The 20,813-nt window shown below is 40.4% G+C and overlaps 1 protein-coding gene across 1 annotated transcript; it reads left to right on the top strand.

Annotated features, from left to right (window-relative positions):
• Nucleotides 1-2,401: 2,401 nt before the first annotated feature.
• On the top strand, nt 2,402-16,744 carry LOC145412941 (WD repeat-containing protein 20). Its single transcript, XM_080282755.1, has 4 exons — nt 2,402-2,683; nt 12,052-12,240; nt 14,118-15,401; nt 16,655-16,744. The coding sequence occupies exons 1-4, from the start codon at nt 2,402-2,404 to the stop codon at nt 16,742-16,744; spliced, it is 1,845 nt and encodes a 614-aa protein (XP_080138881.1).
• The last annotated feature ends 4,069 nt before the right edge of the window (nt 16,745-20,813 follow it).

Here is a 20,813-nt window from a genome sequence, read left to right as displayed (position 1 = left end):
TATCCAGATGTGAACTTGGGGGGGAACTGCAGGCTGACATTGCTTTTCTCCCCTATTCCACAGTCCTTTCAGGGGATAGGGTAGAAATTGAGGGAATGGTTTTATCAATGCCTTACCTTTCTTTCATGTAAAACATTTAACTGGAATTGCAGATTGGGAAATGTTATATAAAATGATGAAAGTACAGTTTTTAGATGCTTTACTGTGTAAGTATATGTAGTGTATTAACCTTATATACTACCCACATGTGCTTATTACAGGTAATGGTAGGTGATGGCAACCATCATGTACTTACTTCATGTAGTACTGCCTAATTCTTCCTAGGTAACTATACACTGAATGACAAGCATAATGGTTTCTTGTAGCTCAGGAACTCATATACAGTGTTGGGTGGTAACTATATAACCAGATAAATGGTTGGAGCCTATATTGGTGCCCGTTACATGGGTGGAGAGGTGCAAATGCGACATCTGTCCAGGCACCAAATCTCCACATACTTTCCTGTGTTGTTAGTGAGGTGCTTTCCACTGCAAGGAAACCAGTTCACTGCATGAATCAGCTCTGCAGGGATGATTACTTGCCTGTGGTTGGTGAGTCTGCTTGACAATTAGGGATTTATTGGCTACTACTACTACTACTACTAGACATTGCAACACCTAGAAAGTGTACTTTCTTCATGACACCTTATTCCTCATTCTGCATGCACCTTTAGCCCCCCTTGCCCCCTGTGAAAAAAGAAAAAAGTGGTATCATGTGACTGTACTAAGTGACAAGCTAAGTGGTTTCTTGTACCCTGGGAAAGTATTTACTACAGTGTCTAGCAACTATATCAAGGCAAGATCCAGCATTTTGGAAAGTGGGGTGTGCGATTCTTAGCTGAAATAACACAAGTCAGTAAACAAGGCCAGCTGTCCTTTAAAGTTTTGTACTTTAAATTCCTCCAGCTTCTGCCCTGTGGCATTTTTTTTTTTTTTTTAAATATCCATCACACACCACAAATGATAGGGTGATTATCACACCAGTAAAGCATACTGTATTCCATAATTGAGATGCTATAAAAAAATGGACCGGGAATTTTGCAAACTTACTGTTTTACAGGCTTGGGAAGACAGCATGAATGAAATATCCATACCTTTATGATGGTACTCTTCCAGGTTGTAGGTAGTTCATTGTCAGCATGAGATAGAGGTGTAAGTTGTATAAACTTTGCACGTAGCGGTTGACTTTCCTTTCATTATGGCACGAAATAAGTCATTTAATATTAAAGGAAGGTGTGGCATTTAAGTTACTGTTATATACAGTATTTACATATGGTGGTTGGGTGGCTAGAATTGCTGACTGTGAAGCTGTTGGCACGTTAACGCCAGGGTTCAGCAGCTATAACCACGACTTAGGCGGAGAGTGTGTCCACCTTTTGTGGGTTGGTATATAAAATGAGCACCTAGGCCTAGGGTAACATCCAGGGGAGGTAGCTGTGGTGACCTGGGTGATGCAATGGCCGTGTATCCCAGGATGTTGGGTGAATACCCTGCTACAGGCTCAAAGGCCTTGTTAGAGATGAGCACCACGGCTAAGCGCCTTATGGCGTCTATCCCCCCACCTTTACACTGCCTTTATAGTGAAAAGCAAGAAAGGAGTGTACAATATAAGACAACTGTCTTCCCAGAGTTTGTCGAATGTCAAGGAAATCCAATAGAAAACGTAATGAACAACAGACTCGACTCTCATCTGTAACCTTCCCCCCCCCCTTTTTTTTTAATTGCCTCGTTTTCGGTGGCAGAACTCTAAAATAGTTTGTGCAAGCAGTTTGAACTGTCCTAGGAAATTTACAGAGAACCCTAACTTCTCGGCATGAACACAGGGCAAGTACTTGAGCGCATTCTCCCACTTCTCAGCACGAAATGTAATAAAATGTATAATGAATCTGGTCAGTCTACTTCCTAGCTGTAAAATTACTGAGGTGATTAGTGTAAAAAAAAAAAAAAAATACGTTTAGAGTAAGCGCATGCGTCCTGTCCCATCCGGGCTTCTTCCTCATCAATGAAACCGCTCGAGTACACACTGTAAATTATTATTCTGTCAACATTGCTCCTAAGGCAAATTTTTTCTGTGTTAAACAAACGCAGAAATCTTTAAAAATTTCTTTCCAAAATAATTTGAAGTCATCTGCTACATGAAAGTGTACATTCTTGAAAATAATAGCAATTTATAGAATTTAGATGAGCTGTGGTTTATTGGTTAAGCATACAGACGTTGCAGATCATTAACTGTGGATTATTTACTGTTAAATTTGATTTTTAGTGCTCAAAATATAATTCATTGCAAAGATCTTACATTATTTTTTTCCTAATTTTCAGTTGGGTAGTCGAGCTGTGTCTGTGATCCGTCAGTTAGCGAAAACATGGCGGTGCAAGGTGATAGTGGGACTAAAGATGAAATTAAAACCCAGTTCACCACAATAGAAGGAGTGTACAGATTATTACCCCTATCCGAATATAGTAGACCTAACAGAGTAGCCTATAATAACAGCGGAGGAAGTGGAACCAGTCCTCCTGTTCGAGTGTCTTTCGTGAGTTTACCAGACGCGAGTGGGAGTGTTAATTCGGTAAATGGTGATAGAACTAAAATTTGTTTTAATTATGGCAGAGAACTATTTGTATATACGTATAGAGGAATTAAGAAAGTAAGTACACCCACAAGTTTTTCTTTAAGTTAGTATTTTTCATTGGGAAACTTATACCATTTGGGGGTTAATGTTGGACTGTCATTTCCAGTGAAGACGGGTCAGTGTCAGTGTCATTGACTTCCTAACCTTGTAGGCAATAATATATGAAATACAAGTATACGGCATCAGTCTGTATCAGTTGTGAGGGCAGGGGTGTGTGGGGTAAGAATTTTTGTGCATTTGTGTGTGTGAATTTAATGAGGGTATTGCTTTGCCCTCTAGGGAATGTGGGCTATCTGGGTCACACTGTCTCACTGCACTGATTTTTTGCAGATTTCATTGGGGATAATAATGATCAGGTTGTAGTAGTGATAATAATAGATCATTTTTATTGGCCAGCTAGCAAAGTTTATTAAAGGTCAGTTGTGATATTGCAGTGGTGTAAGTTAATCATACTAGGTAAAGTGTTGATAGGGACAATTTGCCATTTTTGAGTGTTGTTTTTTGCAGTTTTGGACAGTCTTGCCTCTTGGTTATGTCAGGTTGGTTAAGTTAGGATACTTTTTGCCTTTTATGTTAGATATTTTTGCAGTTTTGGACAGTCACACCTCTTGGTTATGTCAGCTAGATTAGGGTATGTAATTTTTTGCCTTTTACAGGTATGTTAGGTATTTTTGCATTTTCTGACAGTCATGCCCCTTGGTTATATTAGCTTACAAGTAGGTTAGGCTAGATTACGTTTTATTTTTTTGTTAGGTAACTGTTTTTGCAGTTTTGGCCAGTCATGCCGCCTGTTTATTTTAGATAACAGTAGGTTAGGTTAAATTTAGTAAGAGATTAGTTAGGTTAGTGAAGATAGAGTGGATTAGTTAGTCTTGTAATCAGTGGCAGATTAACTTAATACAGATAGAGTGGTTCTGTATCCCTTCTGTAGTTCCCACTAACAAATGTTGAAAATTTTTTGATGAATTATCTCTCGCAAATGTAGATTCATTTATGGCATCCAGATTCTGTGGAAATATGTATATAACTGTACTAAATAATGTGTAATTCATTCACGATACCCAAATTCAGGAAAATAACATGTTATTCGAAAACACGAAGTTAAGTTTCTTGACGGCAGTGACATCAAATGGAGGGCAAGGGGTCCATTTGGACCCAAAATTCATTCATCCCAAAATAATTAAGTTTGGTTGAATTAGGTTAGGTTAGGTAATAGTAAATTACCATAGATTAGTAGAGGTGAACAATTAGTGATGGATTGACTCTGGAACTGCATCAACCTAGAAGTCTAACTCTTGAATATTGCACTTTTCCACAACCTTTTAAAAGCTGCCACAGTAATAATTACATTATACTGTATATAGATGACTGAGGAAAGAATCAGCAATTGTAAGTTCTATGCATGGGAGCCCTCCTGCTGTTTCACCCTTCTTTTTTATTAGCATCTTATTTTAGTGTGCATCTCATCACAGCAGAGCATTGAAGATTGTGAAAAACTAATTTTATGTCTATGTTAAAGTTAACAGAGTGTAGTGCTATGCTCATGTGTCAGTTTATTCTTTCAGCATAGGCTAGATACAGTACGGTAAGCATTCAAGATAGGGAAATGTCATTTGTAAGCCAGGTTAAGATAAATAGAATTTAGTTACATAGATCATCTTGGTGATGCATATATGTTGGTTAAAGCATTAGAAGGTATCAAAATTTAATACCGGTAAAGGTCAGGTATGAAATAATACCACTGCATTGGTGATGGAATGGTTAGGTATTCATAATTTTTTGTGACATTTATCTGTATCTGTGTCTGTCTTTCCACCTATCTGTCCATCTGTACCTGTCTATATCCATCCATCTAGGCTTATAGCCACATGTGTTAACCCCAATAGGGGTTAACACATGTGGCTATAGATAGATTAGCCTACCTCCATTTCTCATTGCCTGCCATTAGGCTGCCCTTTTTTCAAGTCATACCACCTTCTCTCACAATTATATCATCACCATTGCAGATACTGTATTTTATTATAGTAAAATTGCAGCCCAAGATTCCCCCCTCCCCCCCATCCCTAACCCAGTTAAAGAATAGAGTACTGTCCCACAGGCGTAGAGAAGAGGCCTTCTACCACAAGTCATCTGTGAACATCTAACATAACCTTAAATAATAGCCTGTACCATAACTGAACTAAACTAACCTAACAGTCAAACCTAACCAACCTAACGTAAATAAGCTAACCCACCATAACCCAACTAGTCGAAGTGAGGAGTTTCACGGACTGAAACTGCAAAAATATTAACATTTTATTGCAAAAATTATACCGGTATGGAATATAATTTTTATGTAGGCTACTGTATCTCAGAATGTACCTTAGTGCATTTCTCTCATCTTTAAATTTTCATGTTATGTTTTTGGTGTTCTTGCCTCTAGAAATAAATGCTTGTACTGGTATTTATTAAGCTGATATTTATTATCTGATTTGAACTGAATTTACTAGTATGAAAATGTTTACAGGTCTGTGACTATGGCCAGCAAGTTGGAAGGGTTAGCTAGATGTAGCCTTCATTAATCTCTCAATAAAAGAGATGTTTTCCAAGTTGAATAAAATTGTCAGAAGATCTACGATATCCATCTGTCTATTGCCAGACTTCTTAATTCTGTATGGGGTGGCCACAAACATCATCTCCATGTTGCCCTGTCCCCTGCCATTTCACTGCCCTCGTGCCATTTCACATCCCCCTCTCTCATACTCATATACCCTACCGTACCTCTCCACATCATCCCTCCATCTCATCCTCGGCCTCCCCCTCCCTCTTCCCCCCTCCACCTCGCTCACATACACTCTTTTCATTAGTCTCATGCACTCCATCCTCTCCACATGGCCAAACCACCTCAGTGTATTACCGTACTGTACTTCTAATGCTTTCTGTCGCATCCATATCCACACCTCAGTGCTCCTTCACTTTCTCATTTGTCAGTCTGTTTCTCCATGTAACTCCACAAGCTCCTATCAGGTAACATTTCCACTGCTCTCACTCTTGACTTGTCTCCTTCCAACAAGGTCCAAGCTTCGCTTCCATATGTTAGAGTTGGTACGGTATCACAATACTGTACTGTACTATCATGCAGCAACTTTTTTACTTCCAAACAGAAGATCTAGCTTTTTTTTTTTTTTTTTTATGTGTCCGACTCTTGGCAAAGGCTCAGGGCCTATTTCTTGGGGGCAGTGGCCTATCCCAAGGCCCAGTAGTCCTCCTACACCTCCACATGTCTCCACTTCGGCGCTAACACCCACCGTCCATATTAAATACATGCTAGGGCTGTCTCATTACAAGACTGGTGTATTGGTATTAGCGGGGATACTTTTACGACATGTCGGCGGGTCATCTTGTAGATCAGGAAAGTGTGCTTTTTAGGAAATTCAAATCCTTAAACTGTTCCCTGCCCCAGCCGGGATTCGATCCTGGGTCCATTAGGACTGCAAGCCGCCTCTCTACCGATTCAGCCACCGCCTTCCCCATACGGTATATCTGTCTCTCCATAGCCAGACGCCATAATCCTAGAAGGGGTGGCCGTTTGACTTTGAGGTACGGTACTTGTTTTATGGGGAGGGGCACTAACCCTCCACCAACCCACTTGTTGACATGTAGAGAACACATATGGGTTAGTTTTAGGGTTACCACCCAGCATTGTAAATGTTTCCTGGCCTACAGGAAACTATAAGGTGTGTCACTCAATGTAAAGCCACCTGAAAAGGAAAGAGTAGTAGTAATTAGTGACAGGAAAGATGGGAGAAATAGGAAGTGAGGAGGGCAGACACAGAAAAAGAATATCAAGGGTGAAGGAAGAAGTAGGCAGCACTACATCAAGTGAGTGGATGATGGTTGCCATCACGTATCACCAGAGGATAGGCTACTGGTAGCAAAAATCAAACAGAGAAAGTCATCATTGTTTTGGAGTTGAAAGCATTCCTAAATAAAAATAATCATACCAGCTATGCTGTTAGCTGGAATTGAGGAAGAAAAGGTATCACTTTACTGACAGGATAAACTTATGGAAAAATTTTATGATAACACTGTACATTCATGGATTTAGTACAGTAAGGTACTTTTTATACTGTGCAGTGTAATGTAGATAGGCTATACTGTACTGTACTATAAGAACTACTGTATTTACATTTACGACATACCCATAGCCTACATACCCATATCCCACACCAATCCCTCTTTTTCCCATCATCCCCAGATATCACCTTTTGCTCCCCAAACCTCACCCTCACAACATCTTGGAGAGTGGTCAAAACCCTTGGCTCTGACCATCTCCTGATCATCACTGTCAAAACCAGAATCACCCCAGCTGGCCACAGACACACATACACTAATTATAAGAGAGCCAACTGGGAGGCCTTCACAACTGAAACAGAAACAGTAGCCTACACCCATCACAAACATCAACACTGCTGTGCACACTTTCAATACAATTATTCAAAATGCAAACAAAAGACACATCCCTAGAGGCAACAGAAAGAGATGCAATCCCACCTCCACACCAGAAATTCAAGGCCTCATCAGTCAACACGACACTGCAACACTCTTCAACACTCCATACACAAGACACTGTACAGTAAATACAAGCACTGAACACTCAAATAAACAATAAAATATCAGAGCAGCAAACACTAAATTGGAAAAACCATCTCCAAACAGTTGATCACGAAACAAACGCCAGCAGACTCTACAACACATTAAACAGCATCACACTCTCCAACAGCAACACTACACAATCACACGCTGCCATCACAACAACAGACACCATACCCTCAAACAGACAACAAGCAGACACTTTCATCAGTCACTTTTCACACGTCAGTGCGTCATCCGACGCAAGAGACAGTTTCCCACAGACTCAGACTTCACACCCTTCACTTACAACAAGACGAAGCACATCATTAGCAACCTTAAGCACTCATCGGCCAGTGTCCCAGACAGCATAAGCAATGTACACCTTAAACATCTTGGACCACAAGGCATACAAGAACTCACCAATATATCAAATTACAGCTGCGCACACAACATAATACCCAACATCTGGAAGCATGATACTATCATCACTATCCCCAAACCCAACAAATACCCCACATTGCCTTCCTTACACCACCCCATCACAATCCCCTGCACCCCTCCAAAGTCACTAAACGACTAGTATTATAATTAGTAACACCTCACATCCCCCTAGCCCCATCACAACATGCTTTTAGGCCACTACACTCCACAAGCATTCTTCTTACAGACATTACACAAAGAGTTTTTGATGGCATCAATTCAGCTAGGCCACCACATAGAACACTCCTAGTCACAGTAGACATTAGCAAAACTTTTGATGCCATCCTTCACCATAACCTCACAAACAAAATAGGGTTTACAACACAGACACGCACAGTAACACAAAAAGATGGCTTAGCAGGCAAATGTGCGCATGTAACATTTGCCGGTGAGTCATCGAATATCAGAAACTTCATAAATGGCGTCGCTCAAGGATCTGTTTTGTCCCCTACACTCTTTAACTTATACATGCATGACATATCCACACCCCACACACCACGGATACGTGTAACCTCCTATGCAGATGACATAGCACTTACTGTACATGTAGGCGACACACCAATATGCAGACACAGCTGCACACATCCTCCAACCTTACCTCAACACTCTACATGAACAGTTCACTGCAAACAGACTCAATATAGCCCCAGCCAAATCTACAGTGGCCCTTCTCACAAACTGAACAGCAGAACATAGTCACATTCCACACCTTGCCATAAACAGCATCCCCTTACCACACACAAACACACACACACCAAAATTCTTGATGTAACATACAGTACATCAGTGTCATTTAAACAACACATCACAAACATTAAAAATAAGATAACACCAAGACTCAACACCGTAAGGTCACTTGCCCATGCAACATTCGGACACAACAGAGAAACTACCACCACAGTATACAAATAATGCATACGTTCAGTGATGAATTATGTAAGTCCTGCTTGGGCCTCCAACCTCACTAAAACACACTACAGTACCCTACAGACCATACAGAACAAGGCCTTAAAAATAATCACAGGCTGCATAGCAACTGCACCGAGGATACAAACCACCGACACCAAGAAATCAAAGTCCTCAAAGTCAAGGATCATCTAAACATGAGAGGCACACAAATTCTTGCCGCATCCTCCACAAACCCACACCATCCACTACACTGCATGGCAGTACATCCATACACACCAAGGAACATCAAAACAACATTCAGCACACGATATCACACACAAGTAATGTCATCTCTCCCCTCTTGCCCGCCTCAAACCAGCTTCCAGAAGCATATCCGTACTCAAATCACTCGTCGCACCATCCTGTCACTCAAAGACGTCAGACAGCTGCATGCACGGCTTCCTGATATCCACCCTTCTGAATCCTACCTCCCTCATGAGGACAGGGTCCACCTGGTCAGGTTGAGATGTGGGCACCATCCAGCCCTCTTGAGTTATCAGAAGAGGCTGGATGACTCAGTCACTGATGTCTGTCCAGGATGGAACACAGCACCCCATACTATTAAGCACAATATGGACAACTGCATTGCACACAATGGCCTGTGCCAACAACACAACATACACTCCTTGACAGCTCTGTGGGACAGCCCGGTCTCAGCTGTGGCCTTCCCTAAGGAATTGGGGCTGTTCAGCCAGACTGCCTAGGGAACAACTTCTACTACTACTACCCTTATGACATACGGTACTTTTTCATATTGCAGTGTTCGTGATATACTGTAGCCATACAGCTTTATTCACTTTAGGAGAGAGCGTTTAGATGAAGGATTAGATACCGGTACAAGCTAGCTATCATTAAGTTTTCATTGCTGTGGCACCCTCTTAAGCTGAGTAAAAGTGACTGAAAGTAGCAGTAATAGAGCAGAAAAATATGTGATTAGGTTGATGGGGGCTAAGCCCAACAAGTTTATCAGTGAATTATGAGTGGGGTGATGTTGGAAATATGGTACAGATACGGTATATGGTGTGCCATTTTTAAATGCTGCCCCATAGTCTATACAGTTAAGGAAACACAGTTCCATTCCGTTGAATTGATTTTGCCTTTGGTGTTGTAGCCTAATCAGGAGATAATTCGATCTCCCCAGGTGCATATCAGTGATCCGTTAAGCTGTTATGCTGACCTTGAAGTAATACCTGTAACTCCTTCAATCTGGTGATGTACAGTAGTTTTTTGTTTGTTTGATTATTTTATTCAGATTAGGAGAAACATATTTCAGCGAAGATTTAATGAACCGGAATGCTATATCTAAACCCTCAGAGTTGAAAAGTCTGGTAAGGTGAATAAAATAATTAGGAGATAGTAATAGTAGTTGCAGGTTCATCTGAAATGTGAACCCAGTGGACTACAGGCTTAAACTGCCCTTCTGCTGTCCACCATTCTTCTTTTGGGGATAGGGAAGTAGTTGTGTGACGTTTGTACAGTATGGGCTAACCAGGCAATTATATGTGTGCCACCATGTGAAAGCATCCCTCTCCAGGATCATCAGGAGGTAGGCTGGACCATTATGTCATCAAATTGAAGGAGTTTACTTGTTCACTACGATGACAATTTAATTTAGCTGTTGCTGCTGCCAGTTGCCTTTATGCAGCTTTAGGGAGCCCTTTTGAACTGGAGAAGTTAGGTTGCTGTAGTGTTTACGAACCCCTTCAGGCACTGATGAACAACCTATGCATGGTGGTGTTGTGCACTGTGGGTGGAGCATCTGCAGCATCCACCTTGTAGCCACACCTCATATTTCTCTGCACTGTGCTGTGGGAAGAGCCAGGTTGCTGTAGTGTTCACCAATCCCTTCAGGCACAGATTAAGAGTTTATGCATGATGGTGCTGTGCACTGAGGATGGAGCATCTGCAATATCCACCTTGTAGCCACACCTCCTCATACTTCTTTGCACTGTGCTGTGGGAAGAGCCCTGGTCTGATCCTGGTGAGGTGCTCTCTGCCACATCGGGGCACTGGATCCTTTGCTACACGGAGTACTGTATATACTATATTGTAGCTAGCCTACCTGTAGTATGGCCTTGCAGAAACAGTTTTTTACCTTAGGTTGACGGATCTGCTCAGACAGGCAGTCTGGGATTAAGCAAGAACAACAACAACTAACTGCTTTTTTATGAGAGCTCTTTCAGATTTTAATCATGTCATTTAGAGGTTTTAAGAATAAACCAATTCATAAGCTTTGTGAGGGGGTTGGGTTAAATTGTTTAGGTTTGATGATACACTGTATTCCCTTGTGGTTGACATTTGTGTGTGTGTTTTTTTTTTAATCAGATTTTTGGATCACTACACTGATCTTTGGCTTCTAGATGTGTAGGTACTTGACCTTGATAATGGAACAAATGGATTTGTGTTTTTTATTTGAATGAAAACATTCATCATTTTTTCCATGTCCTTAAAGGTGAAGCAGGTACTGTACTAGAGGAAAAGCAGGTTTATATGCAACCAGAGCATCAATTTTCGTTTCGTTTCATTTTTAAAGGCTCCAACATGCTTGCATGTGTCTGCCTTGGTCACCTGATGGCGGCTGTCCATGCTGCACGGTCCATTGCAGCCTCCCTGTTCAGTCTGGTCCCTTAACCCTGAGGTCACACTTAATGACCTCATCCCATGTCTTTCTCGGTCAACCCCTCATAACCACACCCCCAATATTAACATCAATTTTCTTTTACAAAATAGAAACTGAAAATCCTGGGTTGGCGGGCTGGAGCACCCACCATCTCACTTGATGTACCATAGCTAGTGCTACTTGTAGGTGACTGTACACTGAGTGACAAGCACAGTGTTTTCTTGTACCATAGCCTAAGTAACTAGTTACTGTATTAGGTGGTAAGGTTATGTGGTTCCGTATAAGGAAATGGATGCCTTGTGGTCCAGTGGGTAAGGTAAAGGCACTGAGGTTTCTTTGGTTGACTACTACATACAGTCCTTTTTAGTTTTTTGTGTAGTTAGATTTGGTTCATTTGATTGAGTTACAAACGTGCAGAGATTAGGCCTATAGGTCCTGCTGAAGATACGGATGTCTGTAGGTCTAACTTTTCTGAACTTTGTCCTATAAGCTTATTTTGCAGTGCCTTTTGGTTAAAATAGGTTGATGTGTACAGTAGGCTACTGATTTTACAGTGCAATAATGCTCATGTGTCCCACTTGCCTGTATGAGAACAAAGGCTGTCAGACTTCTCAAGTGACAGATCTTACCATACATACGGTACCACTCCGAGTACAGTTCTGCAGTAATACTTGTGTATCCCAGTTTCCTTTGTGATAACTAAGCCTTTCCAACTTTTCAGGCAGCTGACCTTACCAAACCCATTGACAAGAGAGCTTACAACAAAGAAGATGTACCAACGTGTCATGACTTCAATGCCACAACAGCAAACTCAGAGGGAGTGTCACTTCTGGTGGGGTTGTTGGGTGGTCAAGTCCAGCTGATAGACCCCATCACAAAAGAAGTTAATAAGGCATATAATGCTGGAGAGGTCAGTCATTTAGCCTAACAGTTTTATGTATGCACCAGAAAGAAAGATGGTGGACTCCAGAAGGCTAGCTGATGCCTGCAGTCCATTGAGTTTACATTCATATGAGTCTAAGGCCACAACAACAACAACAGTTACTGTTATATGTTTCATCTCACCCCAGAAAGTATACATACTCTACTCATGCTCTTCACTCTCATAACACCTTCAGTGTACCGTAAGTGTAACAACAGATCATTTGGGCCCTGGGTTTTAACTGTAGATAATTTGGTCCTGGGTATGATTTTGACACAGTACAGGTGGATTGAAAATCAGGGAGTTGATTTTTCATGTGACACTGCAGTACAGCATTCATCATGACAGCAGAAAAGTATACTTTCATCCTTTTCAAGGACAGGATGATTAAGGGTAGAAAGAACTTTTACCATATAGGTTTGGGTATTTAATATTTTTGTACTTCTCTGTAAATTTACCACCAACTGGTTGTGTTACAAAAGGGTTTAAATCTGAGGAATGGTTGGGCAAGCAGTTGGATGGTCACTCTTGCCTTATATTTCCAGACTGAGTATCCTAACCCTGGACCTAGATGTTCTTTATATACCGTATTTGGAGTCTGAGGAGTGGATAATGAATGATATGTTGTGTTCGTAATGTAGTACCAGTACCTGTTCTAGTGCTGTTACAAGATGATTGATGGAGAGTTACTTGCAGGGGGAATACATAAAAAATTCTGAAAGCTCCCTGTGGGTTTCTTCGGAGTTGTCCCCATTATGATAGCTTAAGTAAAGTTTCGTTGTTTTGGATAATAGATTATTCTTCAGCGCTCACATTGCTGTATGTTCATTTATTAGTATTTTGCACCATACATGAAGTCTTCCCATATTTCAGATGAAACACACTTTCTAGGTGATCTATCTATCTATCTATCTATTGCCAGACGCCTCAATCCCGTTTGGGGTGGCCACAAACAAATCGCCTCCAAGTCGCCCTGTCCCCCGCCATTTCACTGCCCTGCTCCCAACTCACACCCCCCTCTCTCATATACCTCTCCACCCCATCCTTCCATCTCATCCTCGGCCTCCCCCTCCCTCTTCCCCCCTCCACCTCACTCACATACACTCTCTTCGTCAGTCATAATTGTAATTTATATTCATTTAGTTTCGTTTTGTTTATAAAGGCTCCAGTATGCCTGCATGTGTCAGTCTTGGTGACCTAATTTTGGCTTTCCATGCTGCTCTGTTTCTGGTAGCCTTGCTATTCAGTCTCTTGTCCCTGAAGTCACACTCTGTGACCTCATTCCAGGTCTTCTTTGGCCTGCCTCTCACAACCCTACCTTTGACTTTCACATCTCTCACCTTCTGCACCCAGTTGTCATCATCCATCCTCACAGCATGCCCAAACCACTGCAATTTGCCTCTCATTATCACAGCACTAATACATCAAAGTCCCATCCTTCCTCTCAACTCTTCAGTCGCAGTCCTAACTCCCCAGGTCTCTCATTCAAAGACATACAATACTTCACATCCTTCTGATCATTATAATTTCTGTACATGTGAGCCTACAAATATCCTCTTCCTTCACTGCCTGTGTATCATTACCATAAAGCAGTGCATTCCTAACACATGCTTATACAATGACCCTTAGCATAGAGGGAGAGCCCTCTCAGTCATAGGAAAAACAGCTCCCTGAACTTCCTTCAACCACTCCTAACATAATTGGTATTTCCTTTCTATTCATTTTCATCTGGCAGAGCCTAGAGATTCAGCTCATGCATTGTTCTGTCAGAGAGTAAAGCCATATGACAGTGTACTGGTATTACTATATTGCTCATTCTGAACTGAAAATAGCATAGACGCTCATTTTGTGCATTGTTGTTTCAGAGGCTAATAGACAAGACCAAGGTGACATGTGTACGGTGGATCCCTGGCTCCCCCAACCAATTCCTGGCTGCACATAGCAGTGGTCACATGTACACTTACAATGAGGAGCTTATGTGTGGCGTTGACAGGCCGCACTACCAGCTCTTCAAACAGGGCGAGGGATATTCTGTGTATACTTGTAAAACTAAAAGTACTAGAAATCCATTGTACAGATGGGTTATTGGTGATGGAAGCATAAATGAGTTTGCTTTCTCACCATGCTCAAAATACTTGGCTGTGGTGTCCCAGGATGGATACTTGAAAGTGTTTAACTTTGATACTATGGACTTAGTTGGTAGTGCCAGAAGTTACTATGGTGGGCTGTTGTGTGTTTGTTGGTCGCCAGATGGACGTTATGTCGTTACTGGAGGTGAGGATGACCTTATTACTATTTGGTCTTTTCATGAAAAGAGAGTTGTTGCCAGAGGACAAGGGCACAAGAGCTGGGTTACTGTGGTTGCTTTTGACTCATATACAACGTTATATAGTGATATGGATGGGTTAGACATGTGCAGTGAAGACACTTCTAAACACAATAGCTATGGTAATGATGTTAGAGGAAGTAAAGCAAGCAATGGTGCACCAAATTCCAAGCCTAACTCAAACCGGAACTCTTTAGCCTCAGATGGACTCGGGTTATCTGTGACAAGTTACCGGCTGGGATCAGTTGGCCAAGACACATTACTATGTTTGTGGGACCTCAAGGATGATGTGTTAACGCAGCCATACTTGCGACCAAGATCAAGTACAGTTGTAAGTAGTAGTGGGGGAGTTAGTGGGAGTGGAGGAGGTGGGGGAACTCAAACTGGACAATCCACAGCCAATGCAAAGTGCAACAATGCAAAAGATTCTTCTGTGGGCAGTGACTCCTCGCATCATTCACACTCCACGAACTCCCTTACTGCTAAGCTAGCCAATTTAAACTTTGGTGAGAAAAAAGACAAAGAAAAAGGGGAAAAGGACCACAAAAGAAGCTTAAGTTTAGCATCAAAAAATTCCACTCAAAATTGTAAAGGCTCAGTGAATAAAAATCAAGTTGGAGGGTCAGCGTGGTCCTCAGAAGACTGGTGCAAGCCCATGGGTACGTGGGTATGTCCCCGACTGGATGAGTGCCCTGTGCTGGAGCCCATGATATGCAAGAAGATTGGGCATGAGCGGCTGTCGGGGCTGGTGTTCCGTGAGGACTGTGTCATCACATCTTGTCAGGATGGCTGTGTCCTCACTTGGTGCAGGCCTGGGAAGCAGGTATTATAATTCTGTATGTAAAATTTTACCATAATTGAATCACCATTTGCCCTGGACCACATACCGTTTTGTGTGTACTGTACTAAGCAGGGACTGGTAAATATTGTATTAATGCCTCAGAAGCAAAAGTTTGCTTGTTATTAGCCATTCTGTGTAGAACAAGTCCATCACTTTCCTCCCTGACATAATACAGTACCGGTACATAACTAGAAAGTACTCAGAGAGTGCATACCTCCACCAATGCCATTGCCATTAAAAAGGATCCAGATCCGGATCTGCCCTAAAATTTAATAAATTCTTTCTTGGTCCATGGCCCACCTTTCCACAAAATTTCATTGAAATTAATTGAGAATTTTTGGAGATATTGTGTGGGATACTCCAGATCCAGATCTGCTCCCAAACTTAGTAATTTGTTCCTTTGGCCATGGCCCACCCTTCTACAAAATTTCATCATAATCCATTCATAACTTTTTGAGTACCGGTAATCCCGGATCCGGGTCCGTGGATAGAGGATCCGTATACAGATCCAGATCCGCCCCTATAGCTATTTAATCAATTCTTTCTTGGTCCACGGCCCACCTTTCCACAAAATTTCATTGAAATTCATTGAGAAATTTTGGAGATATTGTGCAGGATATTGCAGATCTAGATCCACCCCCAAATTTGATAATACAGTATATCCTCCCTGGCCCATGGCCCACCCTACTACAAAATTTCATCAAAGTCTGTTCATAACTTTCTGAGTAATCCTGCCAACAGACAGACAACAAACAAACAAACCTGGCTAAAACATAACCTTCTTGGTGGAGGTAAAATGGAATACTCTGTCAGCTGAGAAACGTAGCAAGCTTAAGAGAATTAGCTAGCAGAAGAAAGCAAGATATAGAGATTAAATGTTAGGTGAATTTTATCCCTGACTGCTGGTATCACATTTGATTATTCAAATCATCATCCCAACTCACATTCCCACCTAAGAGATTTATAGTTTCCATAAGCATTACATTGTTGATAACTGTAATGTGTGTGGAGTAAGATTGTGTTTTATTAGTATAAGTGGAATAAGATTGTTGTGTTTATAGCCTGTGTAGAGTAAGACTGCTGTTTCTAGCCCATACGGAGTAAGATTTTGTATTTCTAGCCTTTTTGGAGTAAGAGTGTTGTGTTTTTTTAGCCTATGGGGAGTGAAATTGTCATGTTTCTAGCCTACTTGGAATAAGTGTTGTGTTTTTAATAGATTGTGGTTTCCGTTTTAGCCTGGCAGTAACCAACACTCTACGCCGAGCCCAACCACAGCAGTAGCCATGGGAGGAGGACCCATCGCCTCGGGTGGCACGGTAGTGTAGCTGAAGGGGGCGGTGGAGGCTTCCTTGGCCCCCACACTTTTCACCATGCTAGTGATCCCACATTTGGGGGTACAGGTCAGCCCATGAAAAATGTGTGTTTGTGGACGGGCGTGTGCAGGCATGTTTTCATCATGTGGTATATTGTGTGTATGACTACCAGAGGTGTTTGTAGATGATCAGTTGGCTTAGGAAGTTGTTATTTAATATTGTGAGTCAATCCCAGAATATTTACAATACTGTACTCGTATACATACTCAACATTAATATTCTTACGAATCCTAACAGTGACTGGGAAATGAGTAAATCGACTAGGTGCAGGTTAAAAATGATTATAGATGGTGTGTCATTTCAAATTGTCAGTGATGGGGCTTGACTGTTGTGTAGTCTTGCCAAGAAACTGCCTAATTTTCACTTGTTAGTGAATAATTCATGGTACACAATACAGACTGTAGATAAGTATACAGTATTGGTTATTTTTCAGTCTTTGTATTTGAGGTCCACATTTAGCTATCGGTGCTTCTTTATTTGAATGGTGGCAAGTCATTGATTAAGTAAAATCTGGACTTTTGGTAGCAGTATATTGTTTTAAGAAAGTCATTTATTTATACAAAAATAAAATTATATTTGTGTATAATCATGAACTTCATGCTTTCTTAAATGATAACACTTACATATCTGTATTGTATTTTGTATTCTTTTTTTGAAATGCTACATCTACTTTTGTTATCTGTGTAATGCTTCATAGATAATATGATTTACCAGTCTACTGATATTTGAGAATATTTGTTATATTCCCGGTGCCAACTGGCAGTTGCTGGTTCATCTATGCACTTACTTCCTCACCTCACTTGTAACTGACATGCAATTTAAACTTGTACCTACAATATGTTTTTACTCTAAATACACAAGATGCATACACACATGGTCACAGGGGCATAGTTGTGTTCTTCGATTATCTTTGATATTGTGTATAAACACAGTGCAAAAATTTAACATTGATATGTAGTGAATATCTTGACTAACTGACAGGGTCAGTTTTACCATCACTTAACAAAAAGGAAATAGCCTTGTTTTATTTGGGTGTTTTAATCTAGAAGACCTTAAATTCCATCCACTCAAAAGAAACACAAAAGTGAACATCCATACCTTGCCTGTATGGCCAAATTAAGTATATAATAATGATCAAGACATCGTGATTTACAAAGTACTGTGCCTGTTTACATTGTCTGATGAGTTAGTAATTCCTCCTACACTGATCATCAAAGAACAGCATCATTAATATGGCAAAAAGTTAACATGTTGTGCTGCGTCACTACTTCGCTATGATAATATCCTCTTTTATTCCATTCTTGCCTTCCTAGATTTTTTTCAGCATCAGAGAGACTTTCTGAACTGAGGGATTAGGTATAGCTTTCAATAATTCCTTTAGTATGAAAGACATCTTAAGCTGAGTGGAATTTTCTGGCAGTAGCAAGAATGAATTAAAATAAGATTTACTTGTACTGGAAGGGTTAAAATAATGAATGAGAGAATGGAAGATTTAATTTATGCTATCATGTTGATTGTGCCTGATGTATAAGTTTATGCAATATTTCATAACACCCCCTGGTAATTGTCGTACTTTTGTTGTTAAATTTTGCTAATACCAGATGATTTTTATTTAGCACAGGAGAGCTGTTGATGGTAAAAAGGTTAATGTAAGCCTCTCAGTTCAAACAGTGTGTCCAAAGCTGAATAGAGTCACCAGGGGATAGCAGGAATAAAATGAAATGTATGTCCTATGGCTGACGGGGATAATATTATACCTGAGTTGTGTTCAGTGGTGAATTAAAAGAAAAGTTACAATGGACAGCATTTAATTTATTGACTGCAGTTGTTGGTTGATTTTTTTTTTTTTTCTCTCTTTGAAAAAGAAATGAATATGTATGCCATCTTTATCTTTTTCATTGCTAAGCTGTGGTAGCTTTGCATAAGAGAAAATTACTGTATTCATATTAAGAGTTTTTGATGAGTTAGTTTGAAAGTGTATGAGGTATAGCAAGCCCACACCGATTTGGAGGTCATTTTTGTTAACAGTTATAGTTTTATTTTTTAATGTTTTCTGTTTGCTTAGTGAGCAAACTCAGTAATGAATAATATCTACATGTTTATTTGGTATGTTACTGTAGTACAGTACCAAAAACTGTCATTTAATTTTTTAGTGAAAAAAATTATCAATCACTTTTTGGCACAACATGCCTCATATACAGTCTTGATTTATGTCTTAACATTGTTTTTATTGTTTATTATGCTGCACTCTCACCATTAGAGCAGTCCAAGAAAGGCACAACAGATCACAACTGATATTGACGGCAGAGGAATGCCAGAAGAGAAAGATTGCCAAAAGACTAAAACCAGACCAAAGTTTTTTGTCATTTCCTTCTTCTCCATTGAACCTCCTGAGTATCATAAAACACACTTTCCTAGTCAGTCTCATCATCTTTCATGATCATCCTGACCTTTCTTCCCATCTAATTATTGGGTAAGGTACAATCCAGAAATAAGAAAATAGGAAGAATGGAAGTGAGAGACGTATCAGAAGCATGCCCAGTGAAATGGATCACAGTCATTTACAGATTTTTCAGGTCTTTGGAATTCTAGTTGAAAGTTTCATGTATATCCATTATCATCATCATCATCTTGGCCTGTTTTTCCCACTTGAGGATTAGGTGAGGTAGGATCCAGAGAGCAAAGAAAATAAAAAAAACATAGCGAGAGAACTAATTAACATGCCCAGTTAATTAGGTCACACTTAGTCACTTGCCATTCATAGTGTCATGTGCAGTACAGATAACTCAAACTGGACCATTTTTGTCGTCATGTCAGGATGTTTTTATTCATCATCATCATCATCATCCAGACCTTTCCCACCTTAGGGCAGGGTGAGGAGTAGCACTGTCCAGACAGCCTAAGTTTGTCCAATCAGGTGGGCCAATTTTAAAATTACTTGTTATTATAATGACATAGTGCCAATAGCTAATATTTTACAGATGTGGAACCCTTATCATACCAAATTAATGAAGGATTACCATACATGAAATACAGTATCTCAAGACTTTTAACTTTTTTTTTATGCAGTAAGCAAAGTCTAAAGTCACCTTTTTATTTTATTTTTTTTCCCAGCAAGTTTACAGAAAATAAAAATAATTGCCCATTAAAGTTTATGATTGTAAATTATTCTTGCTACATCCAGATAATTTGACTCAGGTTTTGGGAGACCTCATATTTTGAAGGGATAATTGAAAGCTGGTATTTTACCTCTACAGTTTAAGTAGATCTCTATCCATCCATCCATCCATCATCCAATCCTACGTTGCCCCATGAGGGGCATAGGAGCCTGGGGCTAGGCAAGTTGGTCCTGACATTTACCCACTAAACCACTAGTCGCCAAAATTTGGTTATATGGTTACCACCCAGCGTAGTAAGTGGTTTCCTGGTGTACAGGAAACCATTTGGCATGTCACTTAGTGTGAAGTCACCCATAGGCAGAAGGAAGAGGAAAGAATGAAGGAAAGAAAGACAGAAACCTGAAAAAAATTGCTTTTGGGGGATAGCAATGATGCCATGAAAAATACACCATTGACTTGAAGGGGACAGTAAGGACTGCCTGTACAGATTTACCATGGTAATGAAGTGTACAAAACAATTCTGAATTTGATCAGCTTGGAATGATGATGATGATGATGTAGTTCTATCAGCCCAAGAATGCCTTTCTTCATTTTGTTCAGGCAAAAATCAGATCTTCATTCAGCATATCAAAAATCCCTGGTAGTGAAAGGGATTAATGAATATTATGTATAATCCCTACGGTTCAGTGTTATTACTTGGCTAAATAAAAGCATGTGGAGGTAGCAAGAATAAAATAGAAGTGACATTGTCATGTAAGGCTTCAAAGACGTGTTGTGTACTGGGTGCTTGGGAAAAAAATGTTACCAGTAATTTTTACTTGGGAGTGACATTTGTAATGGAACAGAACTGACAGTGCACCAAATTATGACGAATGTATTTTCCCAGCAGTTCCACAGTTAGT

Source organism: Coenobita brevimanus, chromosome 94, assembly GCF_032717465.1.
Source record: "Coenobita brevimanus isolate Jiangsu-jjx chromosome 94, ASM3271746v2, whole genome shotgun sequence".
In the NCBI taxonomy this organism is placed as follows: Eukaryota; Metazoa; Arthropoda; class Malacostraca; order Decapoda; family Coenobitidae; genus Coenobita; species Coenobita brevimanus.
The sequence above is the reverse complement of the archived record's forward strand: the minus strand, read 5'-3'. Positions and strand labels throughout refer to the sequence as shown.